Source organism: Trichosurus vulpecula, chromosome 4 (assembly GCF_011100635.1).
Source record: "Trichosurus vulpecula isolate mTriVul1 chromosome 4, mTriVul1.pri, whole genome shotgun sequence".
NCBI lineage: Eukaryota > Metazoa > Chordata > Mammalia > Diprotodontia > Phalangeridae > Trichosurus > Trichosurus vulpecula.
The window spans coordinates 165,832,760-165,850,451 of record NC_050576.1 but is presented as its reverse complement, the minus strand read 5'-3'; the positions used below and the strand labels follow the sequence as shown (position 1 = coordinate 165,850,451).

The 17,692-nt window shown below is 38.4% G+C and overlaps 1 protein-coding gene across 2 annotated transcripts in view; it reads left to right on the top strand.

The window, feature by feature from the left end:
• AATF (apoptosis antagonizing transcription factor) overlaps window positions 1–17,692 on the top strand; it is a 126,281-nt gene that overhangs the window by 28,057 nt on the left and 80,532 nt on the right. For both annotated transcript variants that reach the window (XM_036753331.1, XM_036753330.1), the window contains exons 5-8: window positions 8,187–8,301; window positions 12,941–13,142; window positions 13,702–13,866; window positions 17,393–17,476. In XM_036753331.1, coding sequence (XP_036609226.1) covers window positions 8,187–8,301; window positions 12,941–13,142; window positions 13,702–13,866; window positions 17,393–17,476 — 566 coding nt within the window. The remainder of the gene's footprint in view (window positions 1–8,186; window positions 8,302–12,940; window positions 13,143–13,701; window positions 13,867–17,392; window positions 17,477–17,692) is intronic.

Below are 17,692 nucleotides of genomic sequence, written 5' to 3'. Positions count from 1 at the left end.
AAACAGATAAGCCTCTTTCTTTTAAAAATGCATTCTTCTCTTCCTCCCCACCCCAACCCCTCCCTTCTCAATCTTGTGGGAACCAGCACTCTTAAGATCTTAATTGATAAGCTGTATGTGAATGTGTTCAAACTAAAAAAAAAGGCAGGGTATCTAAATGTCCAAAAACTTGAATGGATCACAAAGCTTATACAGCTATTAAGTGATAGCATTTTGTACATAAGATGTTGTTTTCTGATCTAGGCTGTTGGCATATCAGTAACATGTTACTGAATATTTTAATAGAGGAATCGATGCATATCAGCCTAATCCTTTAACTGCAGATCAGTAGCAGATGTTTAATATTGTCTCACCTATACAAAGATGGATTCCATGATAATATACTAAGTTACATTTTTACAACACTCTACTTTTCACAATACCTTCACGTATTATTAATTCATTCCCTTGGTCCTCACATCATTTCTATGAGGTAGCCAGGGCAGGTTGTTGTTACCCACATTTTAGAGATGAGGAAACTGAGACCCCAAAGAGATTAAATTCGCTGACCCAAGGTGTTGTCGAGTTGGCTAGTCGGAGAGCTAGAATTAGAATGCTGGTCTCCTGCCAGCCCTCTTTCTGCTGCATTGTACTCTGAACACTGTTAACAAAGTTGCTTACCAGAGCCTATTACTGTTGAAGTGAAAGAAATCTCCCCTTCTTTCTCCTGTTAAGGGAAGGTCCTCTGGAAATTTGCTTCAGGGGTCTGAAGGTGGCACGTAGGATCTATCTTTTATTGGAGGGTCTTTTATCAAGAAACACAGAGAACAAAGCCTGTGCTTTTAGTTGCTTTCTTCCCTACTAGTCACATCTAGTGACCACCACCATCATAAAGTGGGAAGCTAGTGGTGATTGCATGTGGCTGGTCCTGTATGTACACAGGCTTTCACTAGCTGGGGAACACTCACTGACACTGGAGAAGTCTCCACTAGATCTGGAAAAGTTGGAGCCAGTGGGTAGCATGGTTTCGTCCCATGGCTTTGGCATTGGAAGGGAAGAAGAGTTTAGCATGTTAACATGTCTTCACCTTACTGGGCCACTAGTGACATTAGCTTTGATAAACTTTTTTTCCTTGAGTGGGGTGGAGTCTGAAGAACAGAATGACGGATTTCATCTCTGGTGGGTCTCCTGCCACTTTGATTCATGGCAGTGCTATCCCCGAATGGAGCTTAAATACTCCAGGGCTACTTTTTGACTGGGTGAAGGGGTGTATAAAATGAGAACATATGAGAGAGTATTAACAGAAAGGCATTCTTTAATTTACTGATACTGGCTCTCAGCTTTCTTGTTGGATTGATATGCTGTCGAATAATATATCTGCAGTAAGTAGTCCTTTTTCACTTGAACTTTTTTTATTTGTGAAGTATTTGAAAGTGGCCTTAAAAGTTAGGGCCTTGCTATGGAGGCCTTCACAATTTCCAGATTACCACATGTAAAAATCCCATTTTGGTGTGGTATTTGGGGGAAGCAGCCTTGAACTATACAGGTTGTCCTGTGACTTCTGCCCCGCCTGACTCTTTGTTTCCAAATTTTAGATAGTGACATCTAGAAAGGTGACAAATTTGAACTATTGTTGCTGCCAGACTCAGTAAGGCTGGGGAACCTGAATGGTTGTTGGTCTCTGCATAGAGGTGAACTGAAATGAAGATGGTGGTGGTCATTTCTGATCCTGGAAGATTTTATATGGCTCTCCATTTGCAAAGCCAATTCATATTTTTCATGTAAAAAGTATATAATTCACATATACACACCCCCTCTGGAGAGGAGGGAAGAGGCATAGTGGCTAGGCACTTTTATAAAAATCTGAATAAGGACTAATTTTTTTCCTGACCATTCCAGCCAATCCCACCTTCCCCCCTGCCCAGTGTACTTTTTTCCCCTTTATTTTTCCCCTAGTTACTGTAAATGCTTTAAGAAGTGGGAGCTACTGGGGAGTCTCCAGTTAATTGAGAGATTTTCAGCTTTTCCTCTACAGATAAGCACTAGTGGCTTGATATTTGTAAGTATTATTTGCATCCTTTTCATTTCCTTTATGTCCCTTGAACATTTTTTCTTCTATTTTTCATAAATTAGCGTATGTTTTATTCCACAGTCTAGATACTTAAAATAATTTTTGCCTTTAAAATGAAAATATATTGATTTTTTTTCTATCTTATTATATATTTGTCTCTCTTTAGCTCTGCTTGTTTCTGTTCAGTTCTTTTCAAAGATTAGGTTTGAGAACAACAAGTTGAGAACTCTGGCTGCATATAAATAAGCATTTTGAATTGTTCAGGTCATGTTTGTTGTAAACTGACAGCATGTGTGGTACTGATTGCTAAAGGACAGGAAGTACTACTGAAAATAGAACAGATAAGCTCTGATCGCAGAGAGCTTTTAATGTAATAAAGACAGTTAAAAATGAATGGGCCACTTTTACATGCAAGAGCAGTACTGTCCTTTATAATTTTAATTTTTTAAATTTATGAATTCATCACTTTAGGGACTTCTGCAGTGAGGATACTTTCTACCAGTGTGGATTAGCATCTGTTAGCATCTGTTGTACAACTTATATAGTCTCACAGAGCTGCCAGGGGCTCTGAGAAGTTAAGTCATTTACCCAGAGTATGTCAGAGGCTGGAATTCAACCCATCTCATCCTGACTGAGGCCAGCTCTCTACAGAGCTGTCATTTTAAAATGACCGTGGGCAAGTCATTCTAAGCCTCAGTTTCCTTATCTGTAAAACGGGGCCGGTAATACTACCTACTTAACTACCTCACAGGGTTGTTGTGAGAAAAGCACTTTGTAAAACTTAAAGCACTAACTACGTACAAACGAGTTGCTCTTATTGTAACAAGAGTAATAAGCGGGTTATAAAACTCCTGGAGACATCTCCAGCTTAGCATGTCCAAGGCAGAATTTATCATTATTATTATTGGTTTTCTTCCAAACCTTCTCTTTTCCCAAATGTTCTTATCTCTCTGGGAGCATCACCATCCTTCTGGCCTCCCAGGGCTGTAACTTTGGCATTATCCCCAGCTCCTCAGGTCCTCAATTGTCAAATCTTGCCGTTTCTACCTCTTACATCTTGACCTATTCTCTCTGTTTATTTTTCTACCATTATAGGTCAGACCCTCATCACTTCTCATCTAGATGATTATAATGGCCTCCTAATTGGCCTCCTTGTCTTTCCACTCCAGTTCACCCTACATATAGCTGCTAACGTGATTTTCCTTAGATGAAGATCTGATTTTCTTGCTCCCTTATTCAAACTCCTGTGGCTCTCTGTTGACTCTAGGATAGTATATAAGCTTCTCGGTTTAGCTTTTAAAGCCCTTCATAATCTGATCTCTACCTATCCTTCCTTCATTGTACATTACTTCCTCTCTTGTACTTTCTGATGCAGCCAAACTGACCTCTACTTGTTCCTCACACATGACATTTCACTTCCTCTCTCTGCCTTTGCACTGTCTATTCCCATGCCTGGAATTCACTTCCTCCGTACCTCTACCTCATAGAGTCTATCTCTTCACTCAAGATGGAGTTCAGGCACCACCTCACATGAAGCTCTTTATGATCCACTACTAGCTGCTGATATTGCCCTTCCTCTCAATCTACTTTGTATTTATTAACTTTTATTTATTCTGTGTATATTTGTATATGTACTTCCGTTTCTCCCCCATTAGAATGTATACTTCTTCCAAGTAGGTATTGTTTCATTCTTGTATTTGTATCACCAGTGCCTAGTACTGTACCAGGCACATAGTAAGTGCTTAATAAATGTACCTGCAATTAATAAATGTTGAGTGAGTGAGTGATTTGAGCAAAGTGTTCTTTATTTCCTTCTGTGCAGTCTGGGAAGGCTTTTTTGAAGTATGTAAGAGCTTAAGTGCATTTAAATTTTTTTTTGGTTAAATTTTTTTATTCTAGATTTGATAAAGAACCAAAAAAAGAACATTTCCATGTACAAAGTAGAACAGAAAAAAAAGATTATTTGTGAAACTGAGCATCTCTCTTATGTACAGCATGCTTTAAAATACATACACATATAATAAATTCGATATATTACTTTGAAAACTGTCCTGCTTGTCAATTTCCTTCTGAGCTTCCTTCTGGATGTTTCCTTGCATTAAAAAAAATGTTTCAGTGAGTCCTTTTCTTTTTTTGGCAATACTAACTTCCCTCCCCACCCAAATACTCTCCCCCCAACAAAGAAAGAAAAACAATCCTTTCGGCAAGTAGTAAGAAACCCCCACCTCCCCAAATCTGCACGTTTGCCATATCCAAAATTTGTATCTCAGTCTGTACCTTTAGTCCATTACCTCTCTATCAGGAGGTGGGTGGCAGACGTCCTTATCTCTTTCTTTTGTAGTCATGATTAGTCATTACATTAGCCAAAGTTCTTAAAACTTTCAAAGTGTTTTTCCCCCTACAATGTTTTATTATATGCAAAGCCTAATGGTAAAATCTATATCAGTTCACCTAAGTCTTCCCAAGTTTCTTGGAAACTGTCTTTTTAGTAATTTCTCATATCTCGAGAATATTCCATTACATTCATTTAACATGATTTATTTAACCATTCTCCAATTGGTGGACATCCTTTTTGTTTCCAGTGCTTTGCTGCAACAACAAAAGAGCTTCTATATGTATTTTTACATACAGAGCTTACTAAGTATGAGCCTAGTAGTGGTATCACTGAGTTAATTTATATTTTTGAAGTAAAAATGTTGTCTCTTAAGTAGAGGAGATGTTCAGTGCATTAGGAGATGAGGGGTCGCTTCTGCCAGGCTGGCGTGGGAAAGAATGAGGAGGCTACACAGATGGATATGGGCAAATGGGGCAGGTCAGAAGCTCAAAAGGAAGATAGAACAGATTTATAGAGGGCTTTGAAATCCGTGGTTAGAAGATAGTATAGGCTATAGGATATCTAGGGTATGCAGAGAAGAGGAGTTAACGGTGACCTAAGTTAAAGACAATCATTGTGTGGAAAAGATCAGTGACAGTGGCCTAAGTTAAAGACAATCATTGTGTGGAAAAGATCAGTGACAGTGGGCCTTGAGAAAAAGAGATAAATATCACTGATAATTGCATGATAAGAATTGATGAGATTTAATGACTCATTGAACATGCAGAGTAAAGGGATCCCCCAAAGGTATCAGAGATCTTAAGGTTTCAAAAATAGACATAATAAATATAATATTATATATATATATATGTGAGACATAATTTTCAGTGTAAATAATGAATTCAGGCAAGGGAAAAAGAAGAGAACACATGGAATTGCATTTTTGTTATGTTGTGTTAGAAGGAAGAACATTCATGTGAATATAGTGTAGAGAATATTGTTCATGTGGAATTAGAGTATAGAAAAGAAGGAGAGTGTAGCATGTCATTGTTGAAAACCTCTGGCTCTTGGCAAGGAGATGAAGGCATAAGATGCAGAGTATATTTAGAGGTGGAAGGGACTTTATCTAATCCAACTTCTTCAGGATTAAACTGAGCCCCCCAAAATCAAGTAAACATAGCTTGTCCAGAGTTGACAAAGTTGGGGCTTAAACATAGGTCTCCTGGGATCTCAGTCCAGTGCTGTTTTCACTGTACTAGCCTGCATCTGGTTATGGGTTGAATGACTAGAGATGGGAGAGCCCTTAGAGGCCATCTAGTTCAGCTCCTTTTTACAGATGAGGAACTGAGACCCAAAGAAGAAAAGTCACAAAGAGAATAAGCAGCAGAGATCAGATCAAAACCTGGATCCTTTGACTCCAAATCTAGCAATCTTTCCATACACTATGCTCAGATCCCTTAGCTCCTTTTCATTCTTTGTCCACAGACTTTACCTCTAGTCTTTAAAAAAAATTTTTTTAGTTTTGAATTTTTTCTTCTTACCTACCCTTCCTCCATCCATTGAGAAAGCAAGAAAAACAAAACCTGTTACAAGTGTATAGTTGAGGAAAACAAATTCCGGTATTAGCCATGTCCAAAAATAATATGCTTTAGTCTGCACTCCTGAGTCTGTCACCACTCTATCTAGAGGTGGGCAATATTTTATCATAAATCCTGTGGAATTGTGATTGGTTCCACTGTGTTGATCAGAGTTCAAGTTGTTTGTTTTTATAATTTCATTGTTATTGCATAAATTGTTTTCCTGGTTTTTCTCACTTCACTCTGTATCAGTTCATACAAGTCTTCCTGGGTTTTTCTAAAACCATCCCCTTCATTTCTTACAGCACAATAGCATTCCACCGAAATTATTCAACCATTTGCCAGTTGATAGGCACTCCCTCAGTTTTCTATTCTTTGCCACCACAAAAAGAGCTGCTAAAAACATTTTTTAATATATGTGCCCTTTTCTTCTTTCTTTGAGCTCTTTGGGGTATATAGACTTAGTAGTGGTATTGTTGGGTGAAAGGGGATGCATAGTTTAATAACTTTTTGGTCATAGTTCCAAAATACTTTCTTGAATAGATGGACTAGTTCACAGCTTCGCTAAGTCGTGCATTAAAGTACCTATTTTTCCACAGCCCTTCTAGCATTTGTCATTTTTCTTTTTTGCCAACTTTGGCAATCTAATAGATATGAGGTGGTACTTCAGCAGTTCTAATGTGCGTTTCTTTACTATTGATTCAGAACATTTTTTCACATGGATATTGATAACTTGGATTTCTTTCTGTAAAAATTGTCATATTCTTCAACAATTAATTGGAGCCCGGCTCTTATTCTTAAACTTTTGAGTCAAATATTTAGGGATATATCTTAGAAATAAATGAGACTTATTGAGAAACTTGCTACAAAGGTTTTCTCTAGATTTCCTCATTTTGCTTCTGGTTTTAGCTACATTGGTTTTGTTTAAAAACTTTTAAATTTTATGTAATCAGATTGTCCGTTTTACCATTCGTGAGCCTTTCTAGCTCGTTTGGTCATGTGGCTGCTAATTTCTTCCACGCTACTCTAATTTATGATGTCACCCTTTATGTCTAAATCATGTACCCATTAGGAGCTTTTTTTTGGTATATGGTTTGAAATTTTGGTCTCAGCTTAGTTTCTGCTTGACTATTTTCTGGTTTCCCAACAGATCTTATTGACTAGTAAGTTCTTGACCTAATGGCTGAGATCTTTGATCTACCCCTAGGCTTAACCAGCTGGCTGCCCCATAACTGCAGTCTGTTGATAGGCAATAGAACAGTGTAATGATCAGTGTTAGGCCTGGAATCAAGAGGCCTAATCTCAGATTATAACACTGATTAACTATGTGACCATGGGCAAGTCACTTCACCTCATTTGCTTCATCTGTAAAATGGAGTTAATAGTCCTTCTCATAGGGTGGTTGTAAGAAAAATCCTTTGTAAAACTTAAAGCATTAACTATGTAAAAGTGTTATAATAGTGGGGAATCAGGTGATAAGGAGGATTAATCAACCCAGAGTCATTGCTCTTACCGCAAAACAATTCAAAATCTAGGTTCTGCCTGCCAGTTTTAGCTTCTTTTATGAATTTCAATACATTACTCATTGATTAACTAAAAGAGTAAAGTTGAAGAATGAAAAACTGATAGTTAAAACTAGAGATAGATAAGATTCCCAAAGGAAGAAGTCTACAAAGAGAAAAGTAGGGGTCTTACTTAGAACAGAGTCCTAGGACATTGTAGGGCAGAGAGAGATAGTAGGAGAAAATGGTGAAGTCAGAGAGCATTTTTAGGGACAAGGAGTTGCCAAAACAGATGGTAGCGGAAAATTATTAAAGAGGTGAGCACTGGTAAATCACCAGCCAGTGGTGCTTCAGAAGCCAAGATTCAAGGATGAAATGATTAATTCTGGCAATACTAATTTATATATTGATTTTTGATTACAAAGTCCTTTATATTACGTCCCCATTGGAATTTCTAATAGTGCTTTTGGAAATAGCAGTAGCTTCCTTTTCTACTTAAGCTAACCAAGGCTTAAGAGAAGCAAAATGACTTTTTCAAGGTCACATAACTAGTCATTGGTAAGAGTGATAGAAGTGAATTATATCAGAGACTTACTAATGTGCACATGGACTATTTGCCTTTCCAATTGCATGTGGTTATAAAATAGAGAATGTCACCCCATTTTCCTTGGTGCCAGAGTTGTGTATCACTTGTATTTGGGGAATGATCAACAGTTGTCATAATTGTATGCTCTGTTTCCTAGGCCACAAGGCACTTAAAGCATTGCTTAGGTCTTTGGTGGATCTTCAGGAGGAACTGCTTTACCAGTATCCAGACACAAGATACCTCGTAGATGGAACAAAACCTAAAGAAGAAAGGTAAAGAGGGAATGGACATAGGGATGGGAGTGAGCAGGTCTGTTCCTCCCCTACTTTCCTGGGTGGTATTTTATTATTTGTGAACAAAAAACCCTGACTTTTCCATGTAGAGAGCAACACCTAATGTTTATGGCATTGAATAAGTGTCTGCCTGCATAGAAGACAGGATGGCTCGTGGACTTGTAAGATTAATCAGTACCTGCTCTGTGCAGAGCCCTGAGTTAGACATGGGGGAAGTAGAAAGCTTCGGGACTGATTCCCACCATCATAGGAGTTAGTAATCTACAAGTCAGGGTTGGAGGAGGGCATGCCTATGGGGTGGCAGAACAGAAATAGACATCAGTATCTGGACTTAGCTAATTTTTTTTTTTGAATTCCAAATTCTCTCCCCACCCATTGAGAAGGCAAGCAAAATGTTACCCATCACACCTGTGAAGTTATGCGAAACATATTTCCATAATAACCAGTTGCCCTCCCCCCCAAAAAAGCAAGAAAAATAAAGAAAGTAGGAAAATATCATGCTTCAGTCTGCACTCAGTTCATCAGCTTTCTGGAGGTGGATAGTATTTTTCATCATGAGTTCTTTGGAATTGTCATGGATCATATTGATCAGAATAGCTAAATCTTTTACAGTTAATCATCCTTATAATATTGCCATTACTGTGTACAGTGTTCTGCTGGTTTTGTTAACTTCACTTTGTATCAGTTCATATAAGTCTTCTGGGAGTACTTTTAATAAACTATGTGCAGAAAGAGTTTGGTAGGTGTTAGGACTCACTGTGGAAGATCAAAGAAGACTTTTTCTTTTTTTTTTTTTTTTGCAGGGGGGAAGGCAGGGCAATTGGGGTTAAGTCAAAGAAGACTTTTCATGGATGGGGTAGTCTCTGAGGTTAGCTTTAAAGGAAGGGTAGACATTCAGTAGAATGAATGAATGAAAACGCGTTTATTAAGTACACGCTGTGTCCCAAGTACTGAGGATACAAATAAGAAAGCAAGACAGAATCTGGTTCCAGAGCTAGGAATGGAGGGAGGATTTGTTTACAAATTAAGCTGCCAGTAAGATGGTGATGTGAAACATGTTTGGGGTGACTAGAGATAGTGGGTCCTGTGAGGCCCTCATTAGTTTGGACTCCGGGATGGGAGTTCCAGAACTGAAAGGAAAGGTGGACGCTGGCAAGGAGGGCGTTATAGCCATAGGAAAGAACAGTTCTCAGGGACTATAGCAGGAAACTATAGGCATGCTCCAGGGAATTGTTTAACTCCATGGCCCTCAGTTATGTGCAGAAGCCTTGCCCAAGATCAGTCTGTGAAGTCTGGATGATGTCTGATTGCAGAGAACTTTACCAGGACAAAACATATTGGATTTTTAATTTTAGATATTAACTGTTTAAAAGACTGATTAATTTAGCATCGTGAAGCACACTATGGACCATTACTTTAGAATCTCTGAGTTACCATCTTTTTCAACATGATGAGGAGGGTAATTCTTCTGGAAGATTTTATTTCGACAACTGCCCCACTCTCCTATGTCCACCAAGGCATTGTTCCTTTTCAGCTAGCTTTGTTACTCTGCTCCTCACTTCATGCTTGTCTTTTTTCCTCCTTTGCCCACATTTATCGTAAGGCCATAGGGTTAGCACTGGAAGGTGCCTCAGAGGGTTTTCTCATCTAGCTGCTGAGGAAGCAGGTGAGAGAGGGAAAATGACCTGCCCAGGATCCCCTCCATAGTCAGTGATAAAGGTGCTCCATAGAGAAGGGATCAGTCCCTCTCCTAAGCTGTGCACACAGGCCCATGTTTTCATCTGGACAAGGCAGAAGTGCAGTGTGGTATGTGAATGTAATGGAGTACTGTTATCGTGCTGTAAGAAATGAGGAACTAGATGATTTCCAAAAGGCATGGGAAGACTTAGATGACCCGATTATATACGAAGAAGAAAAGACCATGTGAAACTCACACAGTGAAATAAGCAGAACCAGAAGAACAATCCATGCTGTAACATCAGTATTATAAAAAATGGTTTTGAGGACTTTTGTAAATTGATAAAGAGTGAAATGAGCAAAACCAGGGGAACAGTTTATACAGCAACAACACTGTAAAAACAGACAACTTCAAAAGCTGTAAAAACTATGGCCAATACGATGAGAGGACCAGTGATGAAGCATCAGTATACATTATTAAATGCATACTATGTCCCAGGTATGGCTAAGTATGACAGAGGGGTTCATGACAGAGGGGTGATGGTTATAGTGCAGAATGAGCCATAAATTTTTTGCATGTAACCATTGAGGGAATTTATTTTACGTGACCCTGCATATTTGTTACCAGAAGTTCATTGGGTTTTTTTTTTTTCATGGATCAGGAGGCGGGAGAGAGAGAAAAATAGATATTTTGTTCATTTTTTTTAAAAAGTTGGAGAGTACTACAGATGTGAGATGTTACATGCACTTTCAGATGAGTTGTATTTTAGTTTTATGTAATTGTTTTGCTCTGATATGAGTCTTCTCATGAAGTGGGAGTAATCTGTTAATGTTTGAAATATAAAAACAAAACATCAATAAAGGTTTTTTAAAAGTTGAAGTCTGAGTTGCACAAATGCCCCTTTTGAAAACCAAGCTATATGCAATAGTTGTATTCTGCTGTGCCGCATTTTGGCCCTGATACTGCTGCTTGTCTTTTTCTTATATTTCTTAGGGCCAAGGTATTAGATGAGCCTGATGCTTCCATCTTTCATGAATCATTATTAGTCCACCTTTCTATTTTGGCTTTTGATTCAAAGTTGTATTTGGGAGTATTCTTTAGCTTTCTGCTTTTGATATCCGTTTTTGGATGTTCATCAGTAATAATCTAGCTGACTCTAATGTTATTAAAAGCCTTTATCATGTGTTTACTTCTGTTTCTGGTTTGTTGTTGTGTAGTCGTTGCAGTCATGTCTGACTCTTTGTGACTCCATTTGAGGTTTTCCTGGGCAAAGATACTGGAATGGTTTGCTGTTTCCTTCTCCACTTCACTTTACAGATGAGGAACTAAGGCAGATAGGGTTAAGTGACTTGCTCAGAGTCACATAGCTAATAAGTGTCTGAGGCCAGATTTGAACTCAGGAAGATGAGTCTTCCTGACTCCAGACCCAGCGCTCTATCCACTGCACCACATCTCTGGTTAATTTTCTGAAATTCACCTATTTTAGGCCATAAAGACAGGGTGCTCAGTTTTCTTTTTGTATTTGTGAGAGTAAACTCTTAGAAATAATCAAAACTGCCTTTTTGGGTATTCTGTGGCCCTGTCTGAACATGGCCTTTGAACAGGAGGCCCTAGTTGAAAGGGGCCTCAGAAGTTTATCTAGTCTAACTAGACCTGACCAAAAATTTACTTCCATCTATATTATCTTTTGTTTTTACATCACCTAAATTTCCCCCTGCCGCCCTCCCCCTTCCCAAAGAGAGATCCTTTCTATAAAACAAAGATTTTTTTAAAAAAGAAAATAAGAAAAAGAGGAGGAAGAAAAAAAGTCATCAGAACCAATCAGTACATCCAAAAAAAGGAGGGGGTGGAATATATACAGTGTTCCACTGCCATAGACCTCTGTCCTCTACTGGAGAGTTGGGGGAACATGTTTTTTCATGACTTTTCTTGGTGGCCATGTAATTTGTAATTTTGCAACATTAACTTTTGATTGCTTTCTGGTTGTCCTTTTCACTTACATTGTTATAGTCATTGGTTCTGCTTACTTCATTTTGCATCATCAATTCCTGTAAGTCTTTCCATGGCTTCTCTGTATTCATCATATTTATCATTTCTTACAGCATAGTAATATTCCTTTACCTTCATATACCACAATTTATTTAGCCTATTCCCCATTCGATTGGTGCTTCTTTGTTTCTAGCTATTTGCTACCACAGAAAAGTGCTGCTGTAAATTTGTGTGTTCTTTTTTTTTTTTTTAATCTTATCAGTGACTCTTCTTTATTACCCTTCTTTTTATCAGTGACTTTCACCAGGGTATATTTTAGTTGTGGAATCTCTGAGACAAAGGATGTGGGCATTTTGGTCACTTTATTTCCAAAATTGCTTTCTAAAATAATTGCGCTAATTTACAGCTCCGCCAGTGATGGATTCATGTGTCAGCATTTCCAAAACCCCTCCAACACTGCCTGTGCCCATCTTTTGTCATCTTTGCAGATTTTCTGAATGTGAGACGAAACCTCGGGCTCATTGTCATTTGCGTTTCCCTTGTTATTAGTGTTTTGGAACGTTCTTTTATGCGTTTGTTAAATCACTCAACTTCTCTTAATGAAGTCTAGCACGACATTAGGTTTTTTGACTGTCACACTGCTACTGGCTCAAATTGAGCTTGTTGTCCACTAAATATCCCAAGGTGTAGTTTGCTTGGCTTAATCTGGACATCCTACAAGTATGAAATGGTCCCCACCTCGTATCCTTTTCCCATCACCCATCTACCAGAGAGCCTTCACTTGTTCTCTGCTACTTGTTCTCAATGTAAGAGGTAGGCTGAATTGGCAGGGTATCAAACTCTAGGTCTTACCTCTCTAGGGTTCTCTCCTGACCCTTCACATATATAAGTCCTTTTTTTTTGACTAGATGATTTCTCTCAACAATGGGCAAATCTCCTTGTTTTTCCTAGTGAGGAAGAGATCCCTAGTGAGGAAGAAGAGGCCATGGTGGGGGAGTACCAGCAAAGGAGAGGCCCTCCCAAGAGGAAGCTGGAGATGGATGACTATCCAGGCTTCATGGCAAAGCGCTTTGCCGATTTCACAGCCTATAGGAACCGTACACTTCAGAAATGGCATGACAAAACCAGATTGGCTTCTGGCAAGCTGGGGAAGGCAAGTATATGTGTTGGGGGTTGGTGTGGTATGTGTGTGCATGTACCTGGGCATATGTTGCCTTATGGTAGGGCAGGATTACTTTAGGAAACTGGTATTTTGGCTATCTTGGATAGAAAAAAAAATCACATGATAGTAATCAAGAATTCCCACTACCTGCCTTCCTTGCAGATGCAGGACATTGGGTTAGTTTTCATGGTCCTTACAGCTCCTCTCTCCTCTTCGTTATGGGCCCAGAGCTATAACCACCATAGGCACAACACTCTTTTTCCTTAGAAATACTAGATCTCTAGAAATCAAATTTGGTGAAAATGAAAAATACTATAGGAATGATTGGCTCTTTGTTATTAGAGAAAGAAAAAGTTGTCTGCCTAAGAGAGGGTGTGGACCAGTCCATTAAAGAGCTTTGGGTCTTTCTGAGGTTGATTTTTAAAGAACCAGCTACCCGCAGATGTAGTTCTAAACAATAAACACAGTTCATTCTCCCTCTGCTGACATGAAAAGATAGAGAAGCCAATGCTGCTGTGTTTAACCACTGGCTGATGTTGTTTGCTTGCAGGGTTTTGGTGCCTTTGAGCGCTCAGTCTTGACTCAGATTGACCATATTCTGATGGACAGAGAGAGATTACTCCGTAGGACACAAACCAAGCGCTCTGTGTACCGTGTACTTGGCAGAGCTGAGCCAGTAGCTGAGCCCGTTCCCGAGAGTTTGCCAGGGCAGCCGGTAAGGACTCTGTGATGGCGGCGGCGTATGGAGAACAATATCTGTGTGGTTAATTAACTGAAAAGCTGTGCAGGTTCTTGTGGATATCATTATCCACAGAAAGTCAGCTTGTAAGAGAAGTATAGAGTGGAAAAACCAACTGAATGGATAATTGAGAAAGAGAAGAGTACAAGGGATGGAAAAATTTTCTTTTAAATGGGTCATCTGAAATACGGGAGCCTTAAAACCTCATGTGCAAGCTTTTAGTTTTGAGTTTGGTTTGAGGACAGGAGATATGAAGCAATAGGAATCTAGGTTTTTGATTGATCCTAAAAAATCACTTCTATAGAAATTTCTAATTTGGGACAGATCAAAACTGTTGTCTGTGTCTCAGAGGCTTTTATTCAAATTGTAATCAGTTGAAAACTATGTTTCCCAAACTACATTTGTGAACCAGTAAAATATCTGGACTGTGCTACCACCATTCAGAGTATAGTGTGGGGCTCTGAGTGACTTGAGTGGTGAAGATGGAAGCAAGAGGGAAATAAATAAGGAAGGGGAAAGGAACAAAAGGAAATTGCAGAAAGGAGGATAGTGACTTAGTTTTTAAGTTTGGAAATTTTAGAGAGTAAAAAGTATTGGCAGTATGTTTTGCCACTGAATATCTGCCTTGGACCATTGCCAACAAAGAGCCCGTGTTTGGGAAGCACTCCTAGAGAAAAGAGGCTAGAGTTGGGATCATTAAATATTTCTATCACATCCATTGAGCAAATCAAATAGGTAGAAGTCTGCCCCCTTGTGAATTTACATTTTAAAAGAAAGTAAGAGAGAGAAAAATTGGGGTTGTGGATTGTCTTGTTACAATGCTTTCACTGTATTCAAGAGTGATTCCACAGACACAAAGTGCCCAGTCTACTTTATTCAATTCATTATAGCATGTTTCTCCCTCCAGTACATTTTAAAAATAATTTTTATTGATTTATTTTGTTTTTACATTGTTTAAATTTCTCTCATTTTTTACATTATTTAAATTTCTTATCCCTGCCCCTATCCCAGAAAGCCATCCCAGATAACATAAATTAATAGAAAAGAAGAAAACAAAAAACAATTAGGACATTTAAAAAAAAACCAAAATACATGCAATATCATTTCACATCCATAAGCCTGCCACTTCTGCGAAGAGAGTAGGAGTAAAGAAGGGAGGTATCTTTTCATACTTTTTCTTTGGAGCCATGTTTGTTTATCATCATTTTGCAACATTCACTTTTTGTGTTTTTTTTACATGTATGGTTGCTCTTTCTGTTTACATGGTTATAGGCAGTGTATATATTATTTTCTCGGCTCTGCTTACTTCACCCTGCATCATTTCATGGAGGTCTTTCTATGCTTCTTCGTAGTCATCATATTTATTTTTTTACAGCATAATAATATTCTGTTGCATTTATGTACCACAATTTCCCCCACTTCTTTTTTAGAAAGTGTTATTATTATATGAAGACTGAGTCACTTCTCAATAACGACATCCCTCCTCCCCAATAGAACTGTCCCTTGTAACAAAAACAGTTAAGCAAAATAAGACACATTAGCTATGTCGGACATGCCACACACATTCTGTATCCATGATCAGTTGCTTCTCTATCAAGGCATAAATGGAAGAATTTATGTAAAATGCTTCGCAAAATTTAAGGAGCCGGTTATGATAATAGTGATAGAAATATATTTTGTCATCAGTCCTCTAGAATTAAGATTGTATTAATCTGAATTCTGATGGCTTTTTAAAAGTGTTCCTTTACGTTGTTGTGGTCAGCCTCAGTTCACACAAGTCTTCTGAAGTTACTCTGTGTTCCTTGTCTTTACCACTCAGATGGATTTGTAATCTAATCAGTGTATTCTCTCCATGCCTGCCTCCCTTTGACTCATATGTCCTGTTTGTCATGGAAGTCTACTCAATGTGCTAGGGACCTTCCTTGATTTCTCTTGACATTAGGAGAAAACTACTGGGCTGTTGTCGGTTTTCCCTCACTCTTACTACAGGACCAAACTGTCTTCTTTTTTATTAATATTTTGAGGACATGTTTTCCTTCAGTTCTTAATTCCTTGTTTGGTATGTGTTGCATTCTGCTCACAAACACCCCTCATCTATCCATTGCCTCATGGGTGATAGCGTTTTTTGGGAAACTATCATGCTCCATGACTCAGAGGAGTTGGGCTATCTCCAGTCGTCCTGATCTATATCTGGCCACTGAACTCAGATGGTTCCAGAGGAGAAAGTGAGGCTGGTGGCTTTACACAGCCTTCCTTCACTCCAGTTCAATTGCAAGTCATGTCATCATTTTCCTGATGTCATGGTCCTCTTCAAGAATGAAGGACAAACCACACACACAAGCAACACAGGAAGAATATTGATATTGAAAAGGTGGGTCTTTGTTTCAGGGAGAAGTCACTGGAAATCATTGAAAGAACGTTGCATTTTCCCAAAGGCAATACATCCCAGTCTCCTCTTCATTTCTGTGTCCAATTCAATTCATTGTCTCTTTGTCTAAGATCGATATGTACTGATAGATTTTTCTAGAGATTGTTTACCTGTGTATGTGGACACCAGGCATTTTTCATCCACTTGATTTTTCCTGTATGTTTGGTTATATCAAACTCTTTCAAGTGGTTATGGATCTTATCTTGGAGTCTCTGCACTGTTCCTGGATCTGATGCAAAGTCATTTCTTACAGTATTCTATTCCATTCACATTATTTTTCGTCTCCCATTTTATTTTTCATTTAACAAGCACTTATTTTCTCCTTATCCCTCCCAATTTAAAAGATAGAAAGAAAACAAAACTTTTGCAAACAAATATTCATAATCAAATAAAAGAAATTCTCAGATTGTTCATGTCCAAAAATATTATCACATTCATATTACCACAGGATGAACAGACATAGGTGGGGTTTGTCATCTTGATTGTTGAAGGAAATGCATCGATGAGATCACAGATCTGTATTACTATGCCACAGTTTGTACAGTCATTCCTTTATTGATGGGCACCCACTTTTTTCACATTTTTTTGTTGTTAAAAATCTTGCTATGAATATTGAGCCTTTCAGTCTTTGACCTCCTTGGGATATGTGATCAGTAGTGAGTATTGCTCAGCCCAAGGGTATTTTAGCCACTTTTCTTGAAGAATTTCAAGTTGTTTTTCGAAGTGGTTGGATCAATTCACAGCTCCATTTATAGTGTCTGTTATCCCATAGCCATTCCAGCATTGACTATTTGCTGATTTGATGGGTACATAATGAATCCCCAGAATTGTAAAAATCTATTTATGTTTGCTAAAAGTCTGTCGTCTAAGCTAAATTTAGAATGCACAAGCCCTAAGAGCCATTCCCCAGTAGGTAATTGGTCAAAGGACTTTTAACAATTTTCAAAAAGAAGAAATTCAGCCTATCAACAATCATATGGTGTGGGGGAGGGGGTACTGTATGTCACTATTAATAAGAGAACTACAAATTTAAAAATCTACACATACTTTTCCCCCTTCTCTTTGCTGATGCAGGAAATATTGCCTGAAGTCCCTGTCAATGCTCACCTGAAGGACTTGGATGAAGAGATCTTTGATGATGATGATTTTTATCACCAGGTATGTTTTTTAGAATCTTTGATTTCATTATGTTTTAGAGTTTCAGCACTTTGAAATACTTTCAACTCTTTGATGGGGAGAGAAGGAGATTATTCTTTCCCAGCTACTTTGTGATATGTGACTTTTTTAGTTATTTGATTTTGTGTTGTAGCACTGTTGTTAGTTATAGACAAGGGCCTGATATCTTAACAGTCCACTCTGAATGTAATCCCACTC